This window comes from Bradysia coprophila, unplaced genomic scaffold, assembly GCF_014529535.1.
Source record: "Bradysia coprophila strain Holo2 unplaced genomic scaffold, BU_Bcop_v1 contig_138, whole genome shotgun sequence".
In the NCBI taxonomy this organism is placed as follows: domain Eukaryota; kingdom Metazoa; phylum Arthropoda; class Insecta; order Diptera; family Sciaridae; genus Bradysia; species Bradysia coprophila.
In genome coordinates, this window is record NW_023503409.1 from 309,315 (window position 1) to 335,204 (window position 25,890).

At 35.0% G+C, this 25,890-nt stretch overlaps 5 protein-coding genes across 6 annotated transcripts; 4 read left to right on the forward strand and 1 right to left on the reverse strand.

Annotated features, from left to right (window-relative positions):
• The first annotated feature begins 1,118 nt into the window (after window positions 1-1,118).
• LOC119074161 lies at window positions 1,119-2,656 on the forward strand. The gene is made up of 5 exons (XM_037180165.1): window positions 1,119-1,286; window positions 1,489-1,547; window positions 1,613-1,728; window positions 1,786-2,131; window positions 2,170-2,656. Exons 1-5 carry the CDS (start codon window positions 1,193-1,195, stop codon window positions 2,611-2,613), a joined length of 1,059 nt encoding a protein of 352 aa, XP_037036060.1. The 5' UTR covers window positions 1,119-1,192; the 3' UTR covers window positions 2,614-2,656.
• A 439-nt stretch (window positions 2,657-3,095) lies between these two features.
• Window positions 3,096-4,768, reverse strand: LOC119074164 (late histone H1-like). The gene is made up of 3 exons (XM_037180169.1): window positions 4,679-4,768; window positions 3,549-3,686; window positions 3,096-3,479 (listed from the first exon to the last, which is right to left on the reverse strand). The coding sequence occupies exons 2-3, from the start codon at window positions 3,672-3,674 to the stop codon at window positions 3,300-3,302; spliced, it is 306 nt and encodes a 101-aa protein (XP_037036064.1). The 5' UTR covers window positions 3,675-3,686; window positions 4,679-4,768; the 3' UTR covers window positions 3,096-3,299.
• A 2,641-nt stretch (window positions 4,769-7,409) lies between these two features.
• Window positions 7,410-9,587, forward strand: LOC119073231 (SET and MYND domain-containing protein DDB_G0273589-like). Its single transcript, XM_037178543.1, has 3 exons — window positions 7,410-9,004; window positions 9,112-9,153; window positions 9,222-9,587. The coding sequence occupies exons 1-3, from the start codon at window positions 7,623-7,625 to the stop codon at window positions 9,511-9,513; spliced, it is 1,716 nt and encodes a 571-aa protein (XP_037034438.1). The 5' UTR covers window positions 7,410-7,622; the 3' UTR covers window positions 9,514-9,587.
• Window positions 9,588-9,894: 307 nt separating this feature from the next.
• On the forward strand, window positions 9,895-12,942 carry LOC119074166. Its single transcript, XM_037180171.1, has 5 exons — window positions 9,895-10,098; window positions 10,161-11,742; window positions 11,816-12,325; window positions 12,443-12,592; window positions 12,674-12,942. The coding sequence occupies exons 2-5, from the start codon at window positions 10,201-10,203 to the stop codon at window positions 12,848-12,850; spliced, it is 2,379 nt and encodes a 792-aa protein (XP_037036066.1). The 5' UTR covers window positions 9,895-10,098; window positions 10,161-10,200; the 3' UTR covers window positions 12,851-12,942.
• Window positions 12,943-16,380: 3,438 nt separating this feature from the next.
• Window positions 16,381-25,851, forward strand: LOC119073148 (peptide transporter family 1-like). 2 transcript variants are annotated; one of them, XM_037178448.1, is made up of 9 exons: window positions 16,381-16,429; window positions 22,993-23,063; window positions 23,263-23,341; window positions 23,430-23,658; window positions 23,725-23,755; window positions 23,823-24,066; window positions 24,127-24,209; window positions 24,273-25,487; window positions 25,719-25,851. In XM_037178448.1, the coding sequence occupies exons 1-9, from the start codon at window positions 16,396-16,398 to the stop codon at window positions 25,845-25,847; spliced, it is 2,115 nt and encodes a 704-aa protein (XP_037034343.1). In that variant the 5' UTR covers window positions 16,381-16,395; the 3' UTR covers window positions 25,848-25,851. The 2 variants fall into 2 exon arrangements, with proteins under 2 accessions (XP_037034343.1, XP_037034344.1); XM_037178449.1 differs by lacking the exon at window positions 16,381-16,429 and adding an exon at window positions 17,256-17,641.
• Window positions 25,852-25,890: the final 39 nt, after the last annotated feature.

Sequence of the window (25,890 nt, forward strand, 5' to 3'; positions counted from 1 at the left end):
CGATACAACAACTGTGCCCACGTCCACAACAAAATTGCCTTCTATTAGAAAGAACGAACAAAAAGCCATCTTAATAAGCGCTACAACTACATTTACGATCATAATTCGTTCATTGATATTGTGTATTGTGGTAGCATGCTTCAGATGAAAAGGTCAAGAAATGGTCAAGAAGTTAACTTAAACATACAGTTTCGTCCCTAGAGGTAAAGGTTACTATTGTTATGAAACCAGAGTTTATTACATTAAAATGTTATTTCTGTAATATACACTCGTCTAGGTAGCTACTACTGATTGTTTTGTGAGTGGAGTATAAGCAAACAATAAAACTTTGAGAGATTGAAAGATTTAATGAATTTTCTTGGAACGTCCATTCTGAAACACTTATTCATCAAAGCAATTGCCCTACCAAGCATGATTGTAGTCATAATAAACAGAAATTATTATTGCAACGATTCTTCAGTTTAAATGGCTTTCCTCATTCATAATAATTTTTAAGCGAAATAAGTACGAGTCATTACAAATTTATCAATCGCATAATAAATCGCTGAGCAACCAAAAAGCTCGAAACAATTTTTAAGAGCAATAGTTATTCAGTATAATATCTCGTGGGGGTATATGAATCTTATAACTTACTCACTAACTTTATGGATATAGTAGATTACGTATCTATGGGAGAAATGGTGGAAAATGGATACGAGAGTGTCTGTGCTGCCTAGTCCTTAGGACATATTAACCCGAGTAAATCCATTTTTTATCCTATTTATCTATCTAGTTTCTGAACTAGTTATTTGTTCAACGAGAGAAAAAAAGTTGGAAATTGTATTTCGAGGGTTTTGTCTCACTAGAAAATGCAATTTCCAACTTTTTTCCTTAGATAAACACAACGTTTTTCATAACAAAGACTTCCGAAGTTTCAGCGGAGGGGAGAAAATAATAATTTTCTCGCCTGCATTGTGAAAATTATTTACCGATCAGTTTATCTTAACTTGCCTGAATATTTGTAAATTTGTGAGTGATACGAATTTCCAAGAGCTTCCGGCGAATATATATGCGACAAATGTTATATGCGCAAGTGTCCTAGCTTATCGTTAGTTATTTCAGAGATTCAGAGTTCATTTTGAAAAACGCTTCTCAGTACAGACTTGCTCAATCGATCTGCTTGCACAATTAATTACACAGATTGAGAATCGTAATGAAAACTAGTTTTGTTTTCACTATTTTACTGTGGCAAATCGTAAATATTTCGAGTTTAACTGAAATTCAGGGAGTTTCGATATCGCAGGAAAGTATGTGTTCGAATATAGAAAATCCATAAAACGGATCACTTATAGTAATTATAAGTATAGATGTAAAAATAGAAAGTTATATGTTGACTCTCCATGTACGTTGTGTGGATGGAGAAGTAATAAGTACGTTACGTCAATGTATAATTTTATAAGTGAAAATCACAATCTTACTATAGGAAAGTGACTCAGATTTTTTCATTAGAATGCGAATTTTACCAGAATATGTTTCAACCACCAGCATACGCAGACTCTCCATTTCTGGTAAGATTTTGAAGCTTTAAATATTCTTGTAAGCAAAATCAACAACACTGAAATTTGGCTCTCAGGTCAGGATTTACAGCGGCTACTATTTAAACGCAAATTTAGTTAATTACAATAATGCTGGCTTTTTAAATGGTATACTCATTAGCGAGGATTTTGTTCTTTCAGTGGCCAATAACAGGTGAGTGCTCGATGTTGATGTGACCTGCATTATTTCTTACCAACTACTAATTTTCAGAACAGAAACTCTACTCTTTGTTGAAGTTCTCGATATACAATTGGAAGTAATCCAAAAGGTCGTTAATGAACAACAAAGTATTATGTTGCTGAAATTAAGCAAGTCGATTGATTTGGGTGATCAGATTCGACCGGTTTGTTTGCCTCAAACGCAGCCTAACATTTTATCACAAATAATTTGTTGGGTTGATAGTAGCTGGTTGAATCGAATAAAATTAAAATTGCCTTCGAGGGGTAGCTGTAAGAAGAACTCAGATGACTACATTAAACGATTACGCATTCAAGGTGTCAACAATGGAACAAACTTTTGCACCAATGTTGTAGAGGGAGATAGAGACAGATGCAACGTATGGTCACTTACAATTACAATTACAATACTTTAAAGATGCCCGGTTCCGTATTGTTAAATGACCAACAAGAAGTCGTAGGTGTTGCAACTGGATCCGTGTCCGAAACTCGACAAATGTTTGTTCAACTATCCGAGCATGTTATCTGGATAGAAAATATCGTCTGGCCTAGTAGCATTGTAAGCAGTACAACCATATCTACAGAAGAAACATCCGTATCACCGTTTGAATACGGGAGTAACATATCAGAAACGAATGTATTCGATTCCACAACGACGACTACGCCCAGATCGACTGTAACAAAAGCGGCTTCACAAATTGACGCCGAATTGCACGACATTCACATATTCTTGAATGTCAACCTGATTCTGATTGTGGTAATATTATTTATAGTTCTGTGTCTTTCAACCATCCTGTGGAGCGACGGACTATGCATTCGTGAAGCACTGCCAAATCAATTTTTAACATCGACCGATGTTTAAATAATTTTAACCAAATTTTCGCAAACCATCAACAGTAATTTGCTGTGTTGTGATGTGATGACACCGGGTCACTAATTTAATTAGAATGTTGGCAAATAAAATTGTTACCATAGGATTGGTTGCAGTGGAAGAGATGAAAAATCTGCGAGAAATTTCCCGTTATAGCCAGTCAATATATATCTTTGTTGCAAGTAAAAAATATAGTTATCCCGTGAGTGTTACTCATTCTTTCAATGAATCATTGCTTATAAGTCGATGTAATTTAACAACAGTTAAATCATAGCTAGTGATTAGTACAAACGAGTTGGGATACCACTATCAGTAACTGAATGATCGTGCGCGTGTGTTTGTTGATAATTAACAGTTGTGTATTCAAACGACATGATCGTTACCCTGTGACGATAAGCGAAAAAAGAAATTTGTTATTACAAGTAAATCCCATGCTAATTATGCTCGTGTTCCATTAAATAAAAAGCCTGGAATGTCTCTCAAGTTTATGATATTTTTTGTACTTTATTATGTGATTACCACATATATACAGTCACACGATTTCAAAAATAACTCGAACTTCAATTTTTTGTTTAGGAATAGTGAAATTCTTTCACTCGAAATACATTGCGGTTACTTGAACTTGAACTTTTACTTTGATGAAATTATAAAATTTGTAGCAAAATTAACTGGTCATTTTACTTGACTTTCATTTTTGTTAGTTTTTCACGTACTGGTCGAGTAACGGCCGGCGCCGGTGCCTTTTTCTTTTCCGGTTTTTTCTTAGCTGCGGCTGGTTTCTTAACAACCATGTCCTGATGCAGATCTTTCAGCGTTTCGTCGGATTTTTCTTGCTGAGCCTTAACGTTTGCCTTTAACTGAAACAATTGAAATAATTTTTAGTCTCAATGGAAATTGTGGTGCATTCGTGTCTCGTTTTAATTTACTTTTTTCAAATTTGATTTGACTTCCTTCGGTTTCTTCTTAGCCTTCGTGTCTGCTACTTTGAACGGGCTCTTTGTTGCTTTTCCAGCTTTTGGCTTTCCTTTGGTAAATGCTTTCTTTTTGGCCATTTTTCAATTGTTCTCTGAAAATAATATTCGACGTTTTAGTCATGCTGATTGAATATAGTCGGCCAGTTCTGAAAATAGGTCGATACCAGTGTGGACGACCAACGTCATAAGGAAAAAAACTGATAATTCTACGCAACGGTTTCTACTCTATTTTTTGGAAATTTATCACAAATCGAGCTACTACCTATACATAAAAGTTCGCGCCATAATATGTTGGTTTTACAATGTCTGTCAGAACCTCAGATTTTCTATCGATACTAATTTCCGAACAACTATCATATCGATCATGATGGAAAAAATGCATAGACAGATTTTCTATTCTATTCATAAAATAATTAGTGCCACATAAGCACCTCCACTAACCGTGCAAGCATTGTTGCTTTGAAGAATGATCAAATCGTTAATGGTTCATGCTGTCTGTTTATTATTGGTACTAAATATCTTCCGTTTCGTGGAAGAAATATCTGAACCGCCATTATTTATTAATTATCTTTGTCGCTTCTTTTCCTCGGCGTCTCACCCTCCCTTGATGAGCCCTATTATTTTCAATCTATTTCGTACGAAAACGATCATTACAGAAAATTGAAATGTCTGTAAATTACTTTGATTTTATCTGTTTTTTACTACGTGGTTAATGGAAGGTGGACGAACCTTTCCACTTTTATGTTATTCTGGGTGGTAGTAAAATGGGTAGTAAATGCATTTTGGCTGTTAACCAATTAAACTCGCAATAAATGGTTTTCTTATCAATATGAAGTTGAACTGGTTTCGGTAATTGAACGAGTAAATAATGAATGTTAATATGATGCAGACAGTGGCCAAATTGATTTAAAATATTTGAGAAATTTAGCCACACACAGTATGTTTAGATGGTAACGAAGATTTTTCTGACGCTTTGGATTTTATAAATTTTTCGATTTTTTATGCGCTCGCAATAATTTGATACGAAATTGCAAATAGTTAACCATTAAAATGGAGACAGTTATCAACACAATCCTACTTACCTCTTGGAAAATGATAAAATGTAATATCTAAAATATGTATTTCAGCGTGAACACACAGTGCCAGAGGTTATGTTTATTTTGACATTTATAGACATTTTATTTTTCATATATTTCATCAAATGCACACGAAACATTGAACGCACACTTATTCTGTTGCAGTTTTCTTCGACACCTAGATGTCCTTTCTAATCGTAAAACGACCGTTACAAATAAAAAAAAATTGTTTCGAAGTGTTTTTAGAGGAACTAAAAGTTCGAAATTGGTGTGAACTTTATACGTAGTATTTATACGTAATACAAACAAGCAAGTAAGTGCGTACTCGATTTAGCGCAGTAAAAAAATTCGCGTAAGTTTTCCATGATTCGAGTGTAAACTCGAGTACGTACCCCTTTCCAATTTTCATGTTTCTCTGTAAATCGAGCTCGCACTCATTTCCAAATTTTTATGTTTCTGAAAAACATTGTAAATCCAAATCAAAACTGAAAAATGTCTGGGCACGAAGTTCCGACCCTAGAGTGGGATTATCGCATCTCTCTTGGACAATTGATTTTAGGCAAGCTCTTTTGGGATACAGCTAAAGTGCATAATATCTTTTCAACAAAAGTGATCAGGAAATAATGTAAAAATCAAATCTGTCTCCTTTAACGATGTGTGCGGTCAGATTTTTTTTTTTTAAATGTAACCTTGTTCCTGCATTTAACGTTCAATTTGCAAAATTTACGTGTTGAGAAACTCACTGCAATACATTTTGTGTTAGGCTGCGAGCGCACTTACGCCGTTTAGCACTCCGTTTACGAGTGAACAATGGAAGCTCCTCCCACTTTCCATTGTTAAAACGTAAACGGAGAGCTAAACGGTGTAAGTGCGCTCGCAGCCTTACAGTTATGAAAAATTACGAATTATCAAATTTTGTTTTATGTGGGATCTGATATTACTAGTCCAACAGATTCTGACAGCTGTTATATTGAATGCAATTTTTGAATTTTTTCCCATTCGAAATTTTTGTCACACATGTATAAACGACCAGTTTACTGGGATAAAAACCAAAAGACCATTCAATATCAAGACTGTCAAATTTGTGGATCTAGAAATTATGTAGAATCTGTTGAAAACGAAAATGTGATAATTCGTTAATTTTGTTAAGTGTAATTCAATCATAGAAATTTAAAGAAATCATAAGGAGGTTGTGTTACAATAGATCTACTCGGTTTGCTAAACTGATGACAGCCCAACACAGTGCAGTGGATTACTTTGACGACTTTGTGTGCAAACTAATCATAGCCAACCTCGCAAAAGCGGAATTTTATTTAAATTCCTGCAAATGTAGCAACAAATTTTAGACGTTTTTTCGACCAATTCAACGTTTTTATCTTCCTTTACTTCAAATATAAACATTTCACCGTTACTAAAAGTCTTTAATTCAATTTTACACTAGCATTTTCTATGTTGACTGTTTTCTTAAAAAATATTTCAAAAACTTCCCTTTTTTGGCATGCGATCGCACTATGCCAGTTGTCAACCGAATGGATCTTGCTGAAAATGACGAAAACATGAAGAAAATTCCAAAATTAGATTGCAAACGATTTTTTTATTATTTTTTATCGATGAAGAACGTTATTATAAGACACTTTGTTTTGTATCACATGCCAAAAAAATGTTTAATTTTTTTTATAAATCATTTTGACGTGTTCATCGATACAGTTTTTTAACATTCAAAAGGTTCAAAAGTATCGACATATTATACATTTCTTATTTCTCCAACTTCTCTCATCTCTCCATGACGAGCATATGGAGAAATGAGAGAAGTAAGCAAAATAAGAAATGTATAATATGTCGATACTTTTGAATGTTAAAAACTGTAAAAAATATAAACAAAATTTTGTTTGAAACCTAATTCCCCCATTTTCTGCCTCGAAGCATGAATAATTATAATTGCGTTGAATTTCTTGAAAGGGTGGTTCTTCTTTGCTAGCATACGTAGCATGCCATTAGACTGCCATTAGGAACATAAAGACAGTAAAAACTCTAAGAAGCGGAGACATAATGGATAAAACTAAAATGGTTTTTTGATGAATCTGGAAAGGTGTATTCTAAAAACCCTAAGTCACTAAACATAGTTATTTAAAGGAATCATTTTCTGTCAAAGATTTTTTAAACCAAATATCAGATGAGTTATTGAAGAAAATTGAAGTTAATTAATTTTATGAAATTCTGCTATACATTGAAACACTATCGTCTTTAGGTACAAGACCCGATAGTTACAAGAATTACTGAAGATTTTTAATTTCATCACGGCACCACAGAACATCAAATACCAATTTTTATACGATCATATCAGTTCCTAGAGTGTGACATAATGCAGCTAATGTATATAAATATGTTAATGAAATGTAGGTAATTCTTCAGCACCTTTATGTTCTTAACCCAATTTAACTGACCGAAATAAATAGATAAATTGAACTTGTCAACCAAAAAATACGGAAAAGAAAGTCTTATATGACAGTCAACGGATGTCCTTCGTACACGTCTTTAAACAGATGATATTTCGATTTACTAATTTATTTTAAGTCGGTTTTTTTACGGTTTCTTACGCAACTTTCTGTAATAAACGCACACTCTATAATTACATACAAATTTTCAGTAATAAATAATTCGACAGATTAATTTCAGCGACACAAAAACACTGTTTCGACACGTCCATCTAAACAAACGTTACTACTTCATTCATTATACTGGCAGTGTCGTGAATCTTGTTTGGGTATTTGCTAAGTGAAATGATTTTATTTTAAGATTTACAACTGAACACAAACTTATTAATAGTTTTCTTCGGACATTGAGCTCAACATGTAAATCAGTAGGAAAATCTGTTTCGGGCGGTTGCAAGTGTCTTGCTGTTCTAGTTAATTGAAAATTAAAAATTCGTTTTGTTAAAAATTATTCTATTATGGATGATTTAATTGATATATTTGCGTACCGTATTGGGGCAGACAAAAGTTTTGCCGATAAATTTAAAATTTGTGCAACGAACAGCGATCGTGTTAAACTTGTGAAAAGTAAATTGAAGGAATATTCGATATCAATAGTGGGTAAAACGGCGTCTGGTATTCCCTCAACGAATAAGCATGACGGGAAATCATTAGAGTTCCGTCAGAGTGGACATAAATGGTATTCGCAAGACGGAAGGCATTTTGATGCTTTGGAAAATTACAACGAAAGTCTGTGCTTCGCCGAGGAAAATTCAGAAAACCTTGGCTTAAGTTATGCCAGCCGCGCAGCCGTCTATTATGATTGGAAATTAAACCAGTTGTGTCATGAAAACATTCAATTGGCAAAAAAATCTGGTTATCCTGACCGTTTAAAAAATGAACTAGTGACGCTGCAGACCAAATGCAAGAAGAAACTGAAACGGTCGAAAAAGAATTTGAAAAATAGTCCGATATTTGAACCTACACTTAGTTTCAAACCCCATGACCATGTACCGTTCATCGCAGATTGTTTGGACATTCGAAGAAATAAGAAGTACGGCAGATACATCATAACAAATCGAAATCTATCTACCGGTCAAATTTTAGCAATTGAAGATCGTTACTTTTCAGTTCTTCTGCCAAAATTGCGATACCAAAGGTGTGCCAATTGCTTAACAGAAAACTGTTTGAGTTTGATTCCTTGCCGAAATTGTACCGGCGCAATGTTTTGCAGCCAATACTGCTACGACGAAGCGAACCAATCGTTTCATCAATTCGAATGTCCTATTATTGATTTCCTTCATGAAACATGCAATCGCACTCAATTAATAGCATTACGAGCTGCTATCTATGCTATCACCAGTTACGATTCATTAGATGAGTTGAAGAAAGATATGTCAAACATTGATAACATTGAGGTCACTGCATTTTCTTGTGAATATCCAACCACGTCTAAAAAGGAGCAATTTTTGAAGATTCTCTCATTCCCTACAAAGCAAGCAGAACGATCCACAGAAGATCTATTCGGTGTGGCTGCAGTTGCATCAGCATTATACGATCAATTAATGGATCGAACGAATTTAAAGCCATTGCTACCTAACGAGGAGGATCAGAATCTACTAATGGAACTTCTATTCAGATTCCTACAGATAGCACGAATGTATTTTCACTCGCTTTCACTGTCCAATCGTCAATATAGGAGTCCACAGGGAGGTGTAATCGGTTCGGCAGCATTTCCGTTTTGCAGCCTTATCAACCACTCATGCTCACCAAATATTGTTCGAATACCATTTGGGAACAAGATGGTTGTGTTTGTGTTGAGGAACATAAAAAAGGGAGAGCAGCTTTTCGATAATTATGGGTAAGGGCATGCGTGCATCGACAAGTTATGCACCCGATAGTTTATTTTGAAAGAATTCTCGTACGAACAATGAAAGCGAGCATAATGGCTCTCCGTTTCCTTTTTAGATCGCATCACTTCATAGACACCTTAAGTTATCGCCAAGAAGAGTAATGCAATAACATTCAAACTGATAACTGATCGAAACGCCTAAAATTTATTTATTTATCTTTTTTAGAATGCAATTGAACTATTTGTTCGCATGTGACTGTAACGCTTGTACAAATAATTTCCCGTCGCATAAAAATCTTCCAAACGGAAACATCGAAAATGGAGTGACTGATATGGACACGGATAAATTGATGAGTGGTGATGCTGTCTATGCTGCACAGCGGTGGAAACGTTTTTGCGAATATTTGTCCAAGTATGATAGTAAATATCCATGCACTCAGTTGAATATTGCTCAAAGTCATTTGAGGGAGGCTCTACATATAATGGCCGATAATATTTCGATTAGTTTAAAATACTGATTGTTTAACTTTGATTCGAGAGGAAATAAATGTAAATTTAAAAAAGAAAAATGAAGAGTCCGACCGCTTTTTCGTTGTAATTCGTATTGAGTTGTAGCAACAGCGCCACCATGTCAACTCTCGAGTATGATTCGTCTTAACAGATCCTGGATACTAACTGGTACTATCAGAATTAAAATAAACCTCAACGGCTCTAGCGTCGTCCATTGCAAGGTTCTGAAAGAAGTCCATCGCTGATCTATCAGTTCTATGACTGTGTCTAACAATTTCAAAAAGTTCGCCTTGTGGGACAGCGAAACAGAGGAAATTTTAAAAGTCCCGCAACCCTATTCGACTCTCACTTTGACATGTACCGAGATAAGCGTGCAGAGGGGGTAGAGCAGCCATATTTTCAAATGTCAATGAAGACACACAAAAAATACAAACAAACAAATGTTACGTTCCAGATAGTCCATGTGCATTTTATCGCTTATTTCTTTTGTTTATGATTTCTATTTTTATTCGGGTAACTCAAGCCATATTTAATCTTTAATGTACATCTAGCGTACATAGCCTACAGTCAGTATCTCAACCGAGTCTTGATGAGTAAGTTTGTTCACAATTTATTTCTCCATATTGCTTTCACTATTATTTCATTTCAATTTCAGTATCAGTTGTGTAGAGTTATCTGTTGGTTGAGGCACAAAAATGGTTGAACCCTATTTGTTGTCTGCAAATGGTAATTCAACGACTGCTCAACCGTCACAATTATGGCCAAATGAATACCCATATTCCGCAACAACACCAAATCACAACATAAAACATCAATTATTTGATAGTGACGATGGTGATGATGACGTTCAATTTGTTAGCGAAGTTATCCCTGTTCCTGGTCGTCCAATAACTACGGTGGATTTGAGTAAATCTATTTTCGATGTTCAAAAAGATGATTTCGATGTCTATTTGAACGGAATTACTCAGCCCAACAATGCCACTCATGCAAAATACCAAACCAAACCTCATACAATCACAGCTGGTCAAACGTCACCACGGCCTGTATTCGATTTTGCCAAGGAAAATAGCCGTTTCGATGCTCACCGCATAGCCTTACCTCATCCGATCCCACAGACGTTACCACAAATTAATGTAGCTAATTTTGCCAAAGAAAAGGTGATGGGCAGCAATGACTATGGTGCAAATACTTCAAATGATTTGTTGGATTTATTTGGATATGATGCTGTAGATTGGGTGGAAGACCCGGATGTCATAAATCAGGTTTTTGGTAGTGGGCACACCGAACAATTACCGAAAACAATAGTACCAACGGCAACTTCAACTACAACATCAGATGATGTGGTGGAATGGGAAAACATATTCGGAGTGATGCAACAAAATCAACCAGGACCGAGTGGAATAACCGCTCATCAACCACGACAAGTTTTCACAAATGTAGGAGGAACATTTGAGTACGGTCGCCGAATAATTGCACCAGCCACATCTAACAGTACACAGGTAACTCTAAACGGTACACCGATTGGGAAAAACGATCAACAGAATGGATCGGGACCGAATGCAGCTAGATTTAATTGGCCATTGCTATCTCAAACGAACGAAGTTAACAACATCTACCAACAAAATAAACCGGGACCGAGCGGAATTACTCCTCGACAGCCAGTAGATTTGGGAGGGTACCGCCGATTGTTAACTCCAAACGTTCAACAAAATCAACCGGGACCGAGCGGAATAACTCCTCGACAGCCAGTAGATTTGGGAGGATACCGCCAATTGTTAACTATAAACGATCAACACAATCAACCGGGACCGAGTTCAGCTGATCCAGATTGGATTGTACCACTGTTTGCTAAACCCAATTTGATTGAACCGTTACTACCTCAAACGAACAAAGTCAACGTAAATGCAGCCAGCATCTATCAACAAAATCCGCTGGGACCGAATGGAACAACGCAACGACAAGTTAATGGTTCGTTGACAAACGGTACGTCGATTTTGAAAAGCATAAAACGTAAGCACACCGCTACGATTCCAATTAAAATCGTTCGAAGCACCAAGCAATATGAGACGTTGGTTGAAATGGGCTTTCCTAAGAAGGATATCGAAATTGCGTTACGTAAATGTAATTTGGATCTGAACGAAACCATTGAGTATTTAAGTGAACCGAAACATGCGGCAAAAAAACAGAGAATAGACCTCAATGACCTTTACCGATTCGATCAGGACTATCTAAATGCGGTAAGTTGAACTTATGTCTTCTGCATTACATCAGTAAAATGACTAAATCTAATTGTGTTTACAATTTAAACAGATTCATCAATCACTTCAAGAGCCAAATAACGATCAATCTCACGAGCAGCCACATAAAGTTGACACCAAACCCGTTAAAAAACCAGCTAATTTGTACGAAGAGCTGCTGCAACTAGAAGCGACTGGTGGCATTGTCAAAAGCATCGAATCATTTGATTGTGAAATTTGTATGGACACGATTGACATGAAGGATGGGATTATATTGAGAAATTGCCTGCATCGCTACTGCAAAGATTGTCTCAATGGTACGATTGTTCACAGTGATGAAGTTTCCATTAAGTGTCCGTACGTTAGCTGCGAAGAAATGGTACAAGATCGTGAAATACGTGCCGTTTTGTCGCAAGACGAATATGAGAAATTTTTGATGAAAGGGGTTCGAGTGGCACAGGTTACAATTTCGGGTACAATTCTATGCAACTTCCCCGATTGCAATGGTTGGTGTATATGCGAGGATGTGGTCAATGAATTCAAATGTCCACAGTGCAAGAATGTTAATTGCATACCGTGCAAAGTGAGTTGTGTTTATAATCTTATTTACGATCACAATTTAGCGGTGATTCAGATGAACCATATTATTATGCAGCACATCATTAGGCGTTTGAATTAATAAAAAATAAAAACTTTAAAGGCAATTCATCCGGAACGAAATTGTCGAGAATATCAAGATGACCTAGCGGCTGGTGACGCTAATGGAATTATAAGTGGACAGAGACGCAGCGAGCAAGCAATCAAAGATTTAATAAACCGAAATGAGGCGATGAAATGCTTCAGTTGCGGGGTAATTGACATTTTGATATATTTTATCCATACACCTGTCCACTACTGTACTGGACTTATCATTTGAATATCTAATTTTCAGATTTTGATAATGAAACGTGATGGCTGCGATTACATTCAATGTGCAATGTGCAAAGCTGGCATTTGTTGGGCTACAAGAGGGCCTAGATATGGACCTGGTGGAGTGGGAGATTTATCTGGAGGTTGTCAATGTAGCCTGAAAAAGAAATGCCATAAAGATTGTCGCGGTTGTCATTAAGTGTTGTAAAGAATATAATTTTCGTTACTAGCAAACTTTCAATAAAATGTAATACGTCTACGACGTCATTGCGTTGAAATACAATGAAGTTATTTAAAGAAAACAATTCTTCATTTTCTTACCAATGCTGAGAAACGATTTTACCACTGCCAAGCGTCAGCGCATGATTACTTGTAAGCAGGTGCAACTAAGAATATGAGCGTGTACCAAGTAGGTTTAGTAAACTCTGGCATAAAATATCTAAAATTGTAAAATATCACACAACAGTTATGTGGCGTAATTTACTTCAGTTGGTCCACTCATACAACCTCACTGTCTTACCAAAAAAAGTACTCCATTTGAGAGACAAAATTGATTTTTTTTTAAATTTTTGCTTTGTTTGCTTGACAGCTCGCTCTCACACATAGTACTTTTTGTTGAGTGGAAACCATACTTTATACGTATTAATCGAGTTTAATTGTCAGTGAAGTGGCTACCAAAAGGCACACAGAGCGATGTATGCAAAAAAAAAATAATAGACAGTTTGTGCAAATGACATATAAGCTGTACGTCGACTTATAAATATGAACTTATAAGTTATATGTAAGTCAGTTATAAGTAAGGTGGTTATAAGTCGACTACTTATAAGGTCAAATTTATAAGTGCTTAAGTTTATACGTGAAACCATTAAACGTCAGAGGTTTATACGTCATACGCCTCTAAGTACATAATTGTTCACAATTAAACCATATGAATGAAATATACAAGTACGATATTTTGTATGATATACACGCGCCAGGCAATGATTTTTAGAGATCTTCGTTGCTCTATTACGTTTAAAAAAGTGACAGAATTCTATTACCTTTTCATTAGTAATGTTCGCTCCGGTCAAAGGTGTACACTTTAAGACATCATCCTGACATCATTGTGCAATCGAAACATAATATTACCAAAAAAATATTGCATTTTGAGAAATATCCTAAAATGGAAAGCAAACGTAATTGCATATTACCGAGACTACTTTCGGAATGTTTGGCATGTTTTTGTTTCCGCAAAGATTATATAATAAAACTCACCACAAAGTTGTGTCATTACTTATAGACTTATCACTTATGACGTATAAACCTCTAACGGTTTGACGTATAAACTTAAGCACTTATAAATTTGACTTTATAAGTAGTCGACTTATAACTTATGACTTATAACCACCTTACTTATAACTTATAAGTTCATATTTATAAGTCGACGTATAACTTATACATCATTTGCGCAAACTGTCTAATGAAAGACCCAAAAAATTCACACTAGAACAATTAATGCATAAATAAAAAAAAAGATCTGCATTGCCCGGCATCCCAGTATAACCAGTTCGGAACTGTCTTTTGTAATGGTATTGTGTAGACACATGAGACAGTCCTCAGTGCATCAATAGTACATAACTGTATTTGCTTTCGGCTCGAAATACAACCTCCTCACAGCCGGTTGCTAGGAATCTCGCGCCGCGTTATTCACAATAATTCACTTTTTGACACATTTTGTATAAGGAAGATGTCACTTTGTGAATTATTGTGAATGACACGGCGCGAGATTCCTTAACACCCCACAGCCCTCAACAAGAAATGTCCCAGCAAGACAGTACGGTCCTCTCTCTGTTGTCTTGTGACCAGAAAATGCGAAAAACCGGTTTTGAGCAAGACAGTAACGACGCATTTTATGACCGCAAGACAACAAAATAAAACAACGCTCCTTCATGTGCTGACGGTATACACGAATAGAGAAAAAGATACAAAATATTCGTCGTAGATTTCCAAATAAGGGGCATAAACACGTAGGTATATCAGACGGATAAACATGAGCAAAAAACATCGAAAATCAGAGAAATTATACAGAGCGATGGCTTCGGCCAAAGCACTGTCAGAGTGTCAGTGCTTTGCTTCGGCCGAAGATATCATTTCTCTGCTGAAAATAGACTATACTACTGGCATGGCAGAGTAAAAGTAAACCTGGCAGGAGCGGTTCATTATTGAAACATCAAATGAGGGACCTGATACACTGTATGAAAATGAACTCAAATGAACACTGACATAAGTTGAAAAATTTAATTCGCAAAAAACATAGGGTTACTGGATTATTCAGGTCCCTAGTCGAACAAGCGCTCCTGCCTAAACATAGGGTTGCTAGATTTTTCAGGTCCCTAGTCAAACAAGCGCTCCTGCCTGGTTTACTTTTACTCTGCCGTGCTACTGGGATACCTGGTGAATGCAAACTGAATTTAATTCATAAATCTGATTAGTTTAAAATTGTTGATTGATAAAGGAATCCTATTGTAAAGTAATAAAATTTTAAATCGACAAGAACACTTCACATTGAAAACGTCAATTGAACTGCCTCTACGCGCTTTGCTATGATTAATTATACTTTATCTCTACACCGGGTTTTTTTTTGTACAATACTAATTCGTTCAAGCAAAGTTAAAGTAAAACTATTAAATTTTTATCAGAAAGTTTTGAACATATCACTATGCCAAAATCGTTTACATGATTTTTTTAAAACAATTATTTGTTTACCTAAATATACTTTTCTTCCATTTTCCTACATTTTCATTAGAGTATACGTCACGAAAAAGATGATTGTTAATCTAACTACGACTTAACATCCGTCTGTAATTTATCATAAAAAACGCTTCAAAATGCATCTGTCGCAGAAAAGAAAATCATTCATCGTCAAAGAATGCCAGGAGCAATGAAACAATATTTTTCATTATTAGTGATTAATAGAAATGATATCAGTCTCTTGTCGATACGAGCTATAAATAATAGATTATTCGAGCAGTGATGAAGAGGACGTCAATCATTAATCCGAGGTGCGATTTCTACAATCTATTTTCTATCCGAACTCTTGAATCGAGCGCTTAATGCTTGAATCGAGAATTTTGCAACACACAGTTAGATTAAAAATGATACCAATGTGATTATCCAATGCTCCCTCAGTATTATAAGAACGTTAATTACCACTTAGATTTAGCGGGATTAGGGCAGTCTGCTCCAGTTTTTCAGATTTTGAAAAAATGATAATTATGACAACGCTGACGTGATGCTAACAACTCTAACAATATCTATTATCCACTCCACCGATAACAGATCAACATCTTGTACGACAAGTGTTTTTTATTCACTTTAATCAACCAGGAATTCACCTTGGGCAAAATTTATGACGAAGAGTTTTCGAAGCTTCGTTCATGCTTTTAGAAAACTTATATATTTCTTTTTAACATAACATAAATGCGTGCAGAGTCTGACTATTTCACTTAAAACGTTTAGCTGAATGTTTCGACTTCCGAGTCCTTGTACATTTCAATAGATCTTGGTTCAAAGCTTCAACTTTGTCAGCTAGGTATAGTTCTTTCTACCTTGAGATTTTTTAATCATTTGTTTAATGTCAGTTCATCTAGTGCTCTGAATTTAACAGCTTTCAATGTGTTGTTATTTTGGAACGAATGAATCTCATCTATTTTCGACAAAACTTTTGCTCTGTATATTGAATATTGATAACGTCAGCCGCTCAAAATGATCACAATTGCCCAGTCAGACCGTGTCCAAGGTACGTTTAAGATAAACACTCTTATTTTATTTGCATTTCTATTGACATAATCTACTTAATTGCGAATGGTTTATTTTCTTAAAATATGCTCAATAGATTTGAACTGAATCTGGTTGGATACAAATTTTGTATTCAAAAACAAAGAACTGTGACACTAATCGTCTATGACATTCATAATATGTTATGTATACGATCAAAGCACTGGACGTTGATACGATCCGTATTGTCTCTGTGCGTATTAGAGCTCTATTAATAAATTTATTGGGAGCACGTACTGTAGTTATCAGTATTATGATTAAAAGAGAGAAAATTGATCGACAGACACAGGGTATAATTTGCCAAGATTTTCTACTATCCTAACCCATAATTTGATCATATACTTGGTTTTATCTATACATAGCGCTTATCTAGCTTTTGTACTAATATTATAAAAAAGCTTTTAAAAGCTTTGAGATGACTTGCGTGCATATATTTAGACATGGACTCTGTAGTCGTTTCAATGATCCGTTAGTGTAATCTTCTTGGGAGTCCTAAGCAACTTCGGAAAGTCGTTCAAGATTGGCTACTCAAACTTAACTTGTAGCTTTTCAAATGCACTGATAGCTCGTGCAAAGATTTTAAGTACACTTTTTACGCTTTTATATATAGACAGATAGATATATACAAACACATGTGACTGATGAGTTGATTGAGCAGATTTGTGTATATGTAATGTCTATATAACAAGTATACGTATTACAGGTAAAAAATAAACTTTTATATCATATCAATATCCACTTCATCAGTTAAACGATAAGTTGTTGAAAAGATGTAATTTTTTGTTCAGTCATATCGTCCTCACTTGTTGTTCACTGTTTCGATCGAATGGTATAATCAATTGCTTTGCACTGTGCAGAGACCGTCTTGAAAAAAAAAATTGTTTTACTTGATCAATAACTACTAGTTGTGCGGTCAGTGGTCGCTGTCGTGTGCTCAGATTGTATTAATTGCATTTTAAAAGAGATTATTTCACTTTCATATTATTTACAAAGTTGTGCTTAACTCGGTCAATTAATGTTAATAATATAGTAAAGACTGTGATTATATAGGTATACCATTAATTTCTTAGACATTGGTGTTATGTGCTGGAAATACCTGAGATAACTATACGTTAGAACAATAAATTTATTTTATGTTAAAGTGAATCACTTCAAACTATGACGAACGATAATGGTAATTATTAAAACAATTAACAGTTTAACAATTCAGCATTCGGATCGTGATTAATTGTAATTTACGAATCGAATGAAACGCATCTCAATGAGAATAGGTTACAGATTTTTAAAGAAACTGCTTATAAGTTTGTCTGTGTGGTGACCGTTGACGGGATTGTAGATTTTTATAATTCTTTTTTTTTAAAGAAGGGCAGGATATCATTTGGAACAACAATTGTTAACTACATGAAGAGAAAACTGCAATTCTAATTTCTAATTTTAGAGTTTTTGTGGTTTGTAATTGATTCCATAAGAAAATCTACTAAAATAGAAAATCTAGATGTTCATTTGTTAAACAACTTTTTGTGGAATCATTTACAAACCAAAACAACTCTTAAAACAGAAATTTTCTCTTCCAGTACGAGAGTGTCTTTTTTTCGTTCCCAGCGATCGTAAAAAAGAAAAAAAAAGCGATCGTATTTCCAGCTAAAAACCGGAACCCAGGTTACAAGTTTCAAATACGATTCAACAGAGGATCAGGATCAGTTCGTAATACGATTTTCCTATATGGATAGTGCAGTAAAAAATGCATAAATGTGAAGAAAATGTGTAATTAAAGATACGATATCAGTGTCCGAATTCAATTACAATGAAGTTCATAATGTCCCAACAGTCAAGATAGGATTTTCTCTCAGAATTATTTTTATTCAAGATTCCAAATATGAAATAGTCGTTTTATTAATGATGGTTTTACTGGCTTCCAGACCAACTAGTGAAAGTATATGAAACAGCGCAGTGGTTATTTGAACTGATTGTATAAAGTGCTATTGTCTAGAGCTTCATTTCGCGGAAAGTTGACTTTGACTTGTTGATAATGCACGAAACTTGAAATACATCAATTGACTCTGATAAATCTTATCGAAGCTAGAAAATCCATACGGCATATATACTATGGCAACATTTCTATTATTGTTTATTGTTTTACTACTGACACTTGAGACGCATTATTTCTTTATGAACGCAGTATTTATGAAATTATTGTTAATTTTACATTACCAATCACAATATACTTCTATTCTAGCGATTCGTACTTTAATCAGCCATACAAGTGTGGTTGATTTCTTTTTCTGCTTTCATTGCGCGCTAATTGAATCGTTTGTCTTTCACTTTTTTAACACAATGGTTAACTATACTCTTATAGACTGTCTTCATTGCTCTTCTTTACAACTGGTTTACTTTCTTGTTCATTTTATTGATTTAGTTTAGTAAATTACATTAAAAAAAACAAAATTTTGCAATTTTTATTGCTTTTTAACTGACCGCAATTGTAATAATCGAAATTATGCAAGAAAAATTAAAGGTAGTGAGATAACAGCACTTCAAACCATGTACATACCTTATACCTTATGCTTCTATACACGATGTTAAGCCAACGATAAAATGTTCAACGACCTTATTAAAAAAAAAACTTTATTTATTAGTACCACTTACATGATAGCATATCTTTGGAAATTGTTAACTAAATTACTACTTGAGTTAATTCATATTGTGGCAATATAAATAACAATTCCGTGAACTGTCAGCTACTACTTGTTCATTAACGAGTCGGAAGATTTTGTATTGAAACCACTTCAGTTACGGAATAATACTATCACACACGTGACTATAGATGTGCTCGAAGATTTGCGAAATTTAATTCTTTGTTACTCCATCAACAAAACAAATTAAGTTTATGGGAAGTTGCAAATCAGAACAAAACGAACGTAATATTATAAAGAACCAGTTCATTTTCTTAATATTAAGAGGAAGATAAAAGTAGATTATATTAAGTGTTTGGCACAGACTGTCTGCTTCCCAATCACTGATCAGAAAGAGATATTCGAAGCCAGTGATTATTTTTATTGTCTACACGCGGGAGCAGACAAAGTGTAATTAATAGAAAACGATCAGTACTCAGTACATTTACTATTAATAAATATTAATTAGTATGTACATTAAACCAAGGCGTATTATTGATAAATTCATTTGCCGGATTTACTGAAATTTACAGAAGATTACCGATATTTGACGAAAATTTTCTTAATTTACCAAAAAATTAATTCGGTAATTTACCAATATGCCCTTCATTAATAGTTCGTTGAACAGTAATCATCAAATATTTAATATGTGACTCACATTATTGCATCCAATTCATATGATTCTTTCACAGCAAATTTCGAATTTGAGAATAAGTTTGAAATATGAATTTAAAATTGAAAGTTGGAATAGCTCAGAAAAAACCAATTTATTCGCCACATATTTCGATCTCAAATCAAGATCATCATCAGTGGCTCACTGTGGCTCCAAAAAGCAAATTCTTCGAGAAAAAAACTTTCTCAAGCGTCCAAAAAAATCAAAAAATCATAAAAATAGAACATCGTTGTCACAATGAAAAATCAATTGCCTTATCTTTATTTAACTACTTACTTGATACATTATTAATTTGTGGTTTTCCTTGCATAGAATTTCTGAAAAATGTTGAATTAATTTGAATGCTTATAGAGATGCAATATTATTATAATTAGACTAAAAATTAATTCACATTTTTTTTAAATAGCGTGGATAGAGTTGAAAAACGTATTAACGTAAATATAGCTAGGTTCATCATACTTCAGAGCAATTTTTAGACCCGTACGAAATACTGGGGTCTTATAGGTTTACGCATACGTTTGTAACACGTCGAATTGGACTCCATGAGTAAGGGGAAACCTATTGTGGTTGTCTAGAGATGCCAAATCCGCGAGAAAAAAAATGTCCGTCTGTCTGTCTGCACGATAACTTGAGTAAAACGCATCCGATTTTGAAAATTCTTTTTTTTTCCGTTTGGTAATGTCAAAAGACAGGCTAAGTTCGAAGATGAGTGATTTTGGATCGACCCCTCCCGAGCTGTGGCCCAATAAGTGCTTTACGGTTTTTCGAAGATATCTCCGGACATTTAAACATTAAACTTGTAAGTGATACGTCAAATAAAAGGTATTTACAATACCGATCGACAAAAAGTTTATGGAAATCGGATGACCGACTCGTGAGTTAGACCCCTTGGTGTGGAACAGGCACAGGGCGGCAAGCAGTTTTTGCTTGTAGGTCGGCCAAATTTGAACATATTTCGTTCGTTTTAGCTTTATTAGATAGGTATTGACCGTACCAATCAGGGAAAAAAAAGTTTATGAAATTATGTTCTCCGGAGCGTGAGCTAGGTCTCTTGGAGTGAACTCTTATCTGGCTACTCGGCCGTACAGTGAACGTGGAGTATTTTGTCAATATCTCGAGTAAATTTTGACCGAATTTCATGATTTTTTTTTGTTTGAAAGGTATTAACAAATGTAAGGCGTCGGTACTATTTTCGGTTTCCTAACAAAATGGCTGCCGGCGGCCATATTGGATTTTATTAAAAGTGATATAAAGTGGGAAAAATGATGCTTAGAGAGTTTCTGTTAACATGGAAATAATGTGTTAAGTGTGAGGGGTTCCAGGGATTCCATATATGGACATCTATATACAGCTATATTGAGCTATATACAGGCATATAGAGCTATATAATAGCATATTCCTCTGTGAAATGTTTATTTACAGTGAAATATAGGTAAATATAGCGGTATATAGCTGTTTAAATAGGAATTTATGAAATTTGACTTCGTACGGGGCTGTCTATATTGCCTCCGGCAATTTAATTGTATATGATAACAAGGCAAAGAGTGGATAATGTAAGTGATTTAAAAGGAAGAATAGTTTTTCAGCAGAGAAGAAAATGAAGTAAGAGAAATGAAGAGTTTCACATTAAAGGCTTTTGATACGAATAGGTGTTTCGTACGGGTCGGCGTTAGCTATGTTTATTGATACGATTCTGTTAAAAGATTATAATTATATAAAAATATTGAAATAAATAGTACTAATTCCACAACCAACTAGCGTACCACTATTACTCAAAAACGTGAGCTATAGTGAACTTTACCTCACGTTTTTGAGCAAAATGCCTTACTTAGCAGTAGAGCAAACCATGGAAATGACTTCTTGTGTATTTAACGACCTCGGCTTCACGGAAGAAGTACCATTTACATAATTGGTCCCATTGGTAATTAATGTACTATTTCAATCTGTCTGAATTTCAAACTTTTTGAAACTGCTTAGATTATGTTGATTTCTTCTTCTTTTTATCTCCATGTTATCGTAATTTGGAAATTATTGTTTAAATATAACTCTCTTCATTTCTTTGCATTTATTTTGATCAATTACATCAAGATCAAAGTGTGTGGAAAAAGTGGAATAAGATAAAGCGAAAAGCTTTACTTCGTATATGTACGTGATTATCGTAGGCTTGCGTTAGTCTCATTTGCTTATAAGCCGCAAAAATACTTACATAATCTTTACAGATAAGCAAACATTAATGAATAATTATTAGAAACATGTTTTTTATTATAAATTCGAACATTGATGTGATTAGTTTGGACTACTATATCTATTTAGTGTATGTACTATGTAATTAAAATTGGTTTGCTGCTATGTACTGTAATTACGCATGGATATATCTATCGAGCAGACAATGAATATTATCGATTTATCTTCTTTATTTTTGCGTGATTATCTTTTGTTAATATTAAAACAATTAAACATCAATCAATGACGACTAATCATTATCAATATGGAATGGATACAGTATATGGTTCTCTTGTGGACTTTTATTGGGAAACATTGTTATCGTTATCATTGCCTCATAGTTAATAAATTATGTCAATTTGATTACGAATGGATCATTTATTATCAATCCGAGGATTGGAGGATTACGTGTGGTACGCAACGTAGAATGATATAGAGTCGAAAAGCGCTATGATTTACAGATCAGTTTTATAGAAGCGAAGATCAAAGTTGAATTAAGCGTAATTATAATTTCCACTTAGCGTTAGCATTAGCGTTAGTAAGACCACAAGGTAGTAAGTGAAAATGTTGAAATTGAGCTTCGTGGCACCGAAAGTAAATGACACCCCACACCTGAATTAAACTGATCCAAAATTTCTTTGATCCGCTGAGGATTTGTATTACCTTCGGGGTTTATATACTTTGGTTACACATCTCATATTTTTGAATGACCAGTCTCTATTTGGTAGGGATGAATGAGTTGCCAGTAGCGGTAGCTAGAGTTCCCCAGTAAGCAGTAAGAGGTCATTCACAATATTACAAGATTCATCAATACGATGTTGATGCGAATATTTTTTTCTTGTTCAGAATTAAAATGAAATCTCCCAAAACAGACGGCAATTCGATATAAGATGAAACTTAAAATTTAAAAAGAACAGTCAATGCTTCCATCGATTCAAGTTTAAAATTCACTTTCAGAAAAATCCGATCAAAATTTGAATAACAATGAAATTGCCGAGGGAACCACCGATCCGGAGACGAGCACTACGGTAATTAGATTTGATAAAAATTAGTTGAAACTTAGATGTATATTGTTGAATCGTAAAACCTTGAACCTTTGTTGAGAAAAAAAAAACGATTTTCGCAAATGTAGCCAGTGAATGAATCGTTACTTTTAAATGGGTTCAAGTTTTCGTGTCAACTGGTTTGAGGAAAAATTTGTTTTAAAAATAAAAAATTTATTTTCAGAAATATCCATATCCTAAATCTATTTTCTTCATCATCAGTAATGAATTTTGTGAAAGATTCATGTACTATGGAATGAGAAGTACGTCTATCAATTATTTACTATCACTTTTAGCAATAAGAAAAACTTTAATTAAATGATCTGATAAATGATATTTCCATTAATATAGCGGTTTTGGTGTTGTATTTGACAAGGAAATTATTTTGGGATGACGATACAGCTACCATTATTTATCATCTATTCACAACGCTAGTCTACTTCTTTTCCGTACTGGGTGCCATTTTATCCGACAGTTGGTTGGGCAAGTTTAAAACCATTTTATTTTTGTCAATGGTATACTCTTGCGGTAGTATATTAATGTCGTTAACTGCTATGCCTGATTTAAATATTCCGGGAAGGTAAAGGAATGAAATCATTGAAGTCAGTTGAACGTTTTTTTTTTAAATAAAAATTCTTTGTTATAGGGAGTTCACCATAGTTGCGTTATTGCTCGTGGTATGTTTCATTCTTCAATTTATGACAACACCCTCTGCTATAATTAATGTAAATTTTATGTTAAAAGGCTCTTGGATCCGGTGGTATCAAACCGTGCGTCGCTGCTTTTGGTGGAGATCAATTTAAGATGCCTGAACAGGCCAAATATATGCTCACGTTCTTTTCGCTTTTCTATTTCACAATTAATTTGGGATCGTTCATTTCAACTTTGATCACTCCGATTCTTCGGTCCGATGTTAAGTGCTTCCAAGATGACGATTGCTATTCGTTGGCATTTGGTGTGCCTGGAGCGTTAATGGTTCTCTCAATTAGTAAGCTCAGATTAGGTCTGTGACGAATTCATATAATTTCATCAAATTGAAAATTTTCAGTAATTTTCTTCGCTGGTAAGCGATTGTACAAGGTCACCCCACCCGCGGGAAACATGTTGGTGAAAGTGTCTAGCTGTATTGGCGTAAGTATGATAAATCCGCTGATTTCAATACAATCAATTCCTAACACTCGTTCGATATTCTAGCACGCAATTTCTAGAAAAATGAAAGAAAGAAAGACAAATCCAAAAGCTCATTGGCTAGACTATGCTGTTGAAAAACATGGCCAGCAACTAGTAAATGAAGTAAAAGTTCTCCTCAACGTTCTCGTATTGTACATTCCGTTGCCAGTGTTCTGGTCTTTATTCGATCAGCAAGGATCCAGATGGACATTCCAGGCAACAAGAATGATGGGTTTCATCGGAAGTTACGAAATAAAACCTGATCAAATGCAAGTCGTAAATCCACTGTTAATTTTGGTATTCATTCCATTGTACGATGTGCTCTTCTATCCACTGCTGTCGAAAATTGGCGTTCGACGTCCACTACAAAAATTGACGCTGGGCGGCATTCTGGCTGGAGTTGCTTTTCTCTGTTCAGCCATTGTTGAACTGCAATTAGAGAAAACTTATCCCGTTTTGCCCGGAGTCGGTCAAAGTCAATTGAGAATATTTAACGGTCTACCGTGTGCGTATAACATTCAAACGTCCATTCACGGTGCGGATGAGACTTTCCCATTGCCCGCAATGGATGCCTACGAAGATAAATACATTGACGTTACGGAGAGATCCAATTTTACATACGTAATGACTCCAACACAAACGAATGCCGAATGTCCAGAATTCCGAGGCACTTTCCATTTAGGATCGGAATTGGCGATGAGCTATTTCATGACTCGACAGAGCGAAATTTACGAATACGAAGATGACCCGAATAAATCCCGAACTGGTGATCCATTGCTTCGAATATTGGTCAATTCAGCTAATACGGTGTCGCTCAAGGTCACTGATGTTGTGCATCCCGATAGATTGGTTAGATTCGAAGGAAACACAACTGAAAGGGATCTTATTCAACTGGTATCGTCAACGTATGAAATTGAAATTGGTAGTTTTGTTGAGTCTTACGTAATAACCCAAGGAGCGGTTAATACTTTGTTTTTGCGAGAGACTCCGACTGGCGAATACATTTCAAAGGATGTTGTTATATCTGAACCAAATTCCATGCACATGCTTTGGCTTCTACCACAGTACATCATTATGACATTGGGAGAAGTTATGTATTCCGTAACTGGTTTAGCATTTTCCTATGCTGAGGCGCCAGTTAGTATGAAATCTGTGTTGCAGTCATGTTGGTTGTTGACGGTTGCCTTCGGTAATGTGATTGACATAATTATCATTGGAGCTAGAGGTTTTAGTTCGCAGGTAAAATAGCAAATTTTGATAAGACGTCATTTTTTGGCCAAGACATTCCTTAATTCGAAGGCACATCCTTGACCAAGTGCGAAAAATGTAGCAAACGTCATTTGGCCAAAAATCACTTCACAGTGAAAAATCGAATTACAGAATATGTTGGCCAAAAATAAGTCACTGAGTCTTACGATCCTCAATGTAAAATGTTCTTTTATTGAAATTCGTGGATTTGTTTCGTCACAGGCGCATGAATTTTTCTTATTCGCTGGACTGATGTTCGTGGACATGATTATCTTTATGATCCTTGCCTATCGATACAAAAGCGTACCAACCACCGAACCCACCGAACAGCCCAAGAATACTGATGAGTAACGAAAGAGGTGGGAAAAAGAACGTTTGGATAATGTCGCCTTGA

Coding starts and splice junctions, on each gene's coding strand:
- LOC119074166 (XM_037180171.1), top strand. CDS start 10,201: ATGGTTGAACCCTATTTGTTGTCTGCAAATGGTAATTCAACGACTGCT. Junction 12,326..12,442: donor TTAATTGCATACCGTGCAAA/GTGAGTTGTGTT, acceptor AAAACTTTAAAG/GCAATTCATCCGGAACGAAA. Junction 12,593..12,673: donor TGAAATGCTTCAGTTGCGGG/GTAATTGACATT, acceptor TCTAATTTTCAG/ATTTTGATAATGAAACGTGA.
- LOC119074164 (XM_037180169.1), bottom strand. CDS start 3,674: ATGGCCAAAAAGAAAGCATTTACCAAAGGAAAGCCAAAAGCTGGAAAA. Junction 3,480..3,548: donor TCAAATCAAATTTGAAAAAA/GTAAATTAAAAC, acceptor CAATTGTTTCAG/TTAAAGGCAAACGTTAAGGC.
- LOC119074161 (XM_037180165.1), top strand. CDS start 1,193: ATGAAAACTAGTTTTGTTTTCACTATTTTACTGTGGCAAATCGTAAAT. Junction 1,287..1,488: donor AGTTTCGATATCGCAGGAAA/GTATGTGTTCGA, acceptor TTTTTTCATTAG/AATGCGAATTTTACCAGAAT. Junction 1,548..1,612: donor ACGCAGACTCTCCATTTCTG/GTAAGATTTTGA, acceptor TTTGGCTCTCAG/GTCAGGATTTACAGCGGCTA.
- LOC119073231 (XM_037178543.1), top strand. CDS start 7,623: ATGGATGATTTAATTGATATATTTGCGTACCGTATTGGGGCAGACAAA. Junction 9,005..9,111: donor CAGCTTTTCGATAATTATGG/GTAAGGGCATGC, acceptor TTTCCTTTTTAG/ATCGCATCACTTCATAGACA. Junction 9,154..9,221: donor TTAAGTTATCGCCAAGAAGA/GTAATGCAATAA, acceptor TATCTTTTTTAG/AATGCAATTGAACTATTTGT.
- LOC119073148 (XM_037178448.1), top strand. CDS start 16,396: ATGATCACAATTGCCCAGTCAGACCGTGTCCAAG. Junction 23,064..23,262: donor ATCCGGAGACGAGCACTACG/GTAATTAGATTT, acceptor ATTTATTTTCAG/AAATATCCATATCCTAAATC. Junction 24,210..24,272: donor AAGTGTCTAGCTGTATTGGC/GTAAGTATGATA, acceptor TCGATATTCTAG/CACGCAATTTCTAGAAAAAT.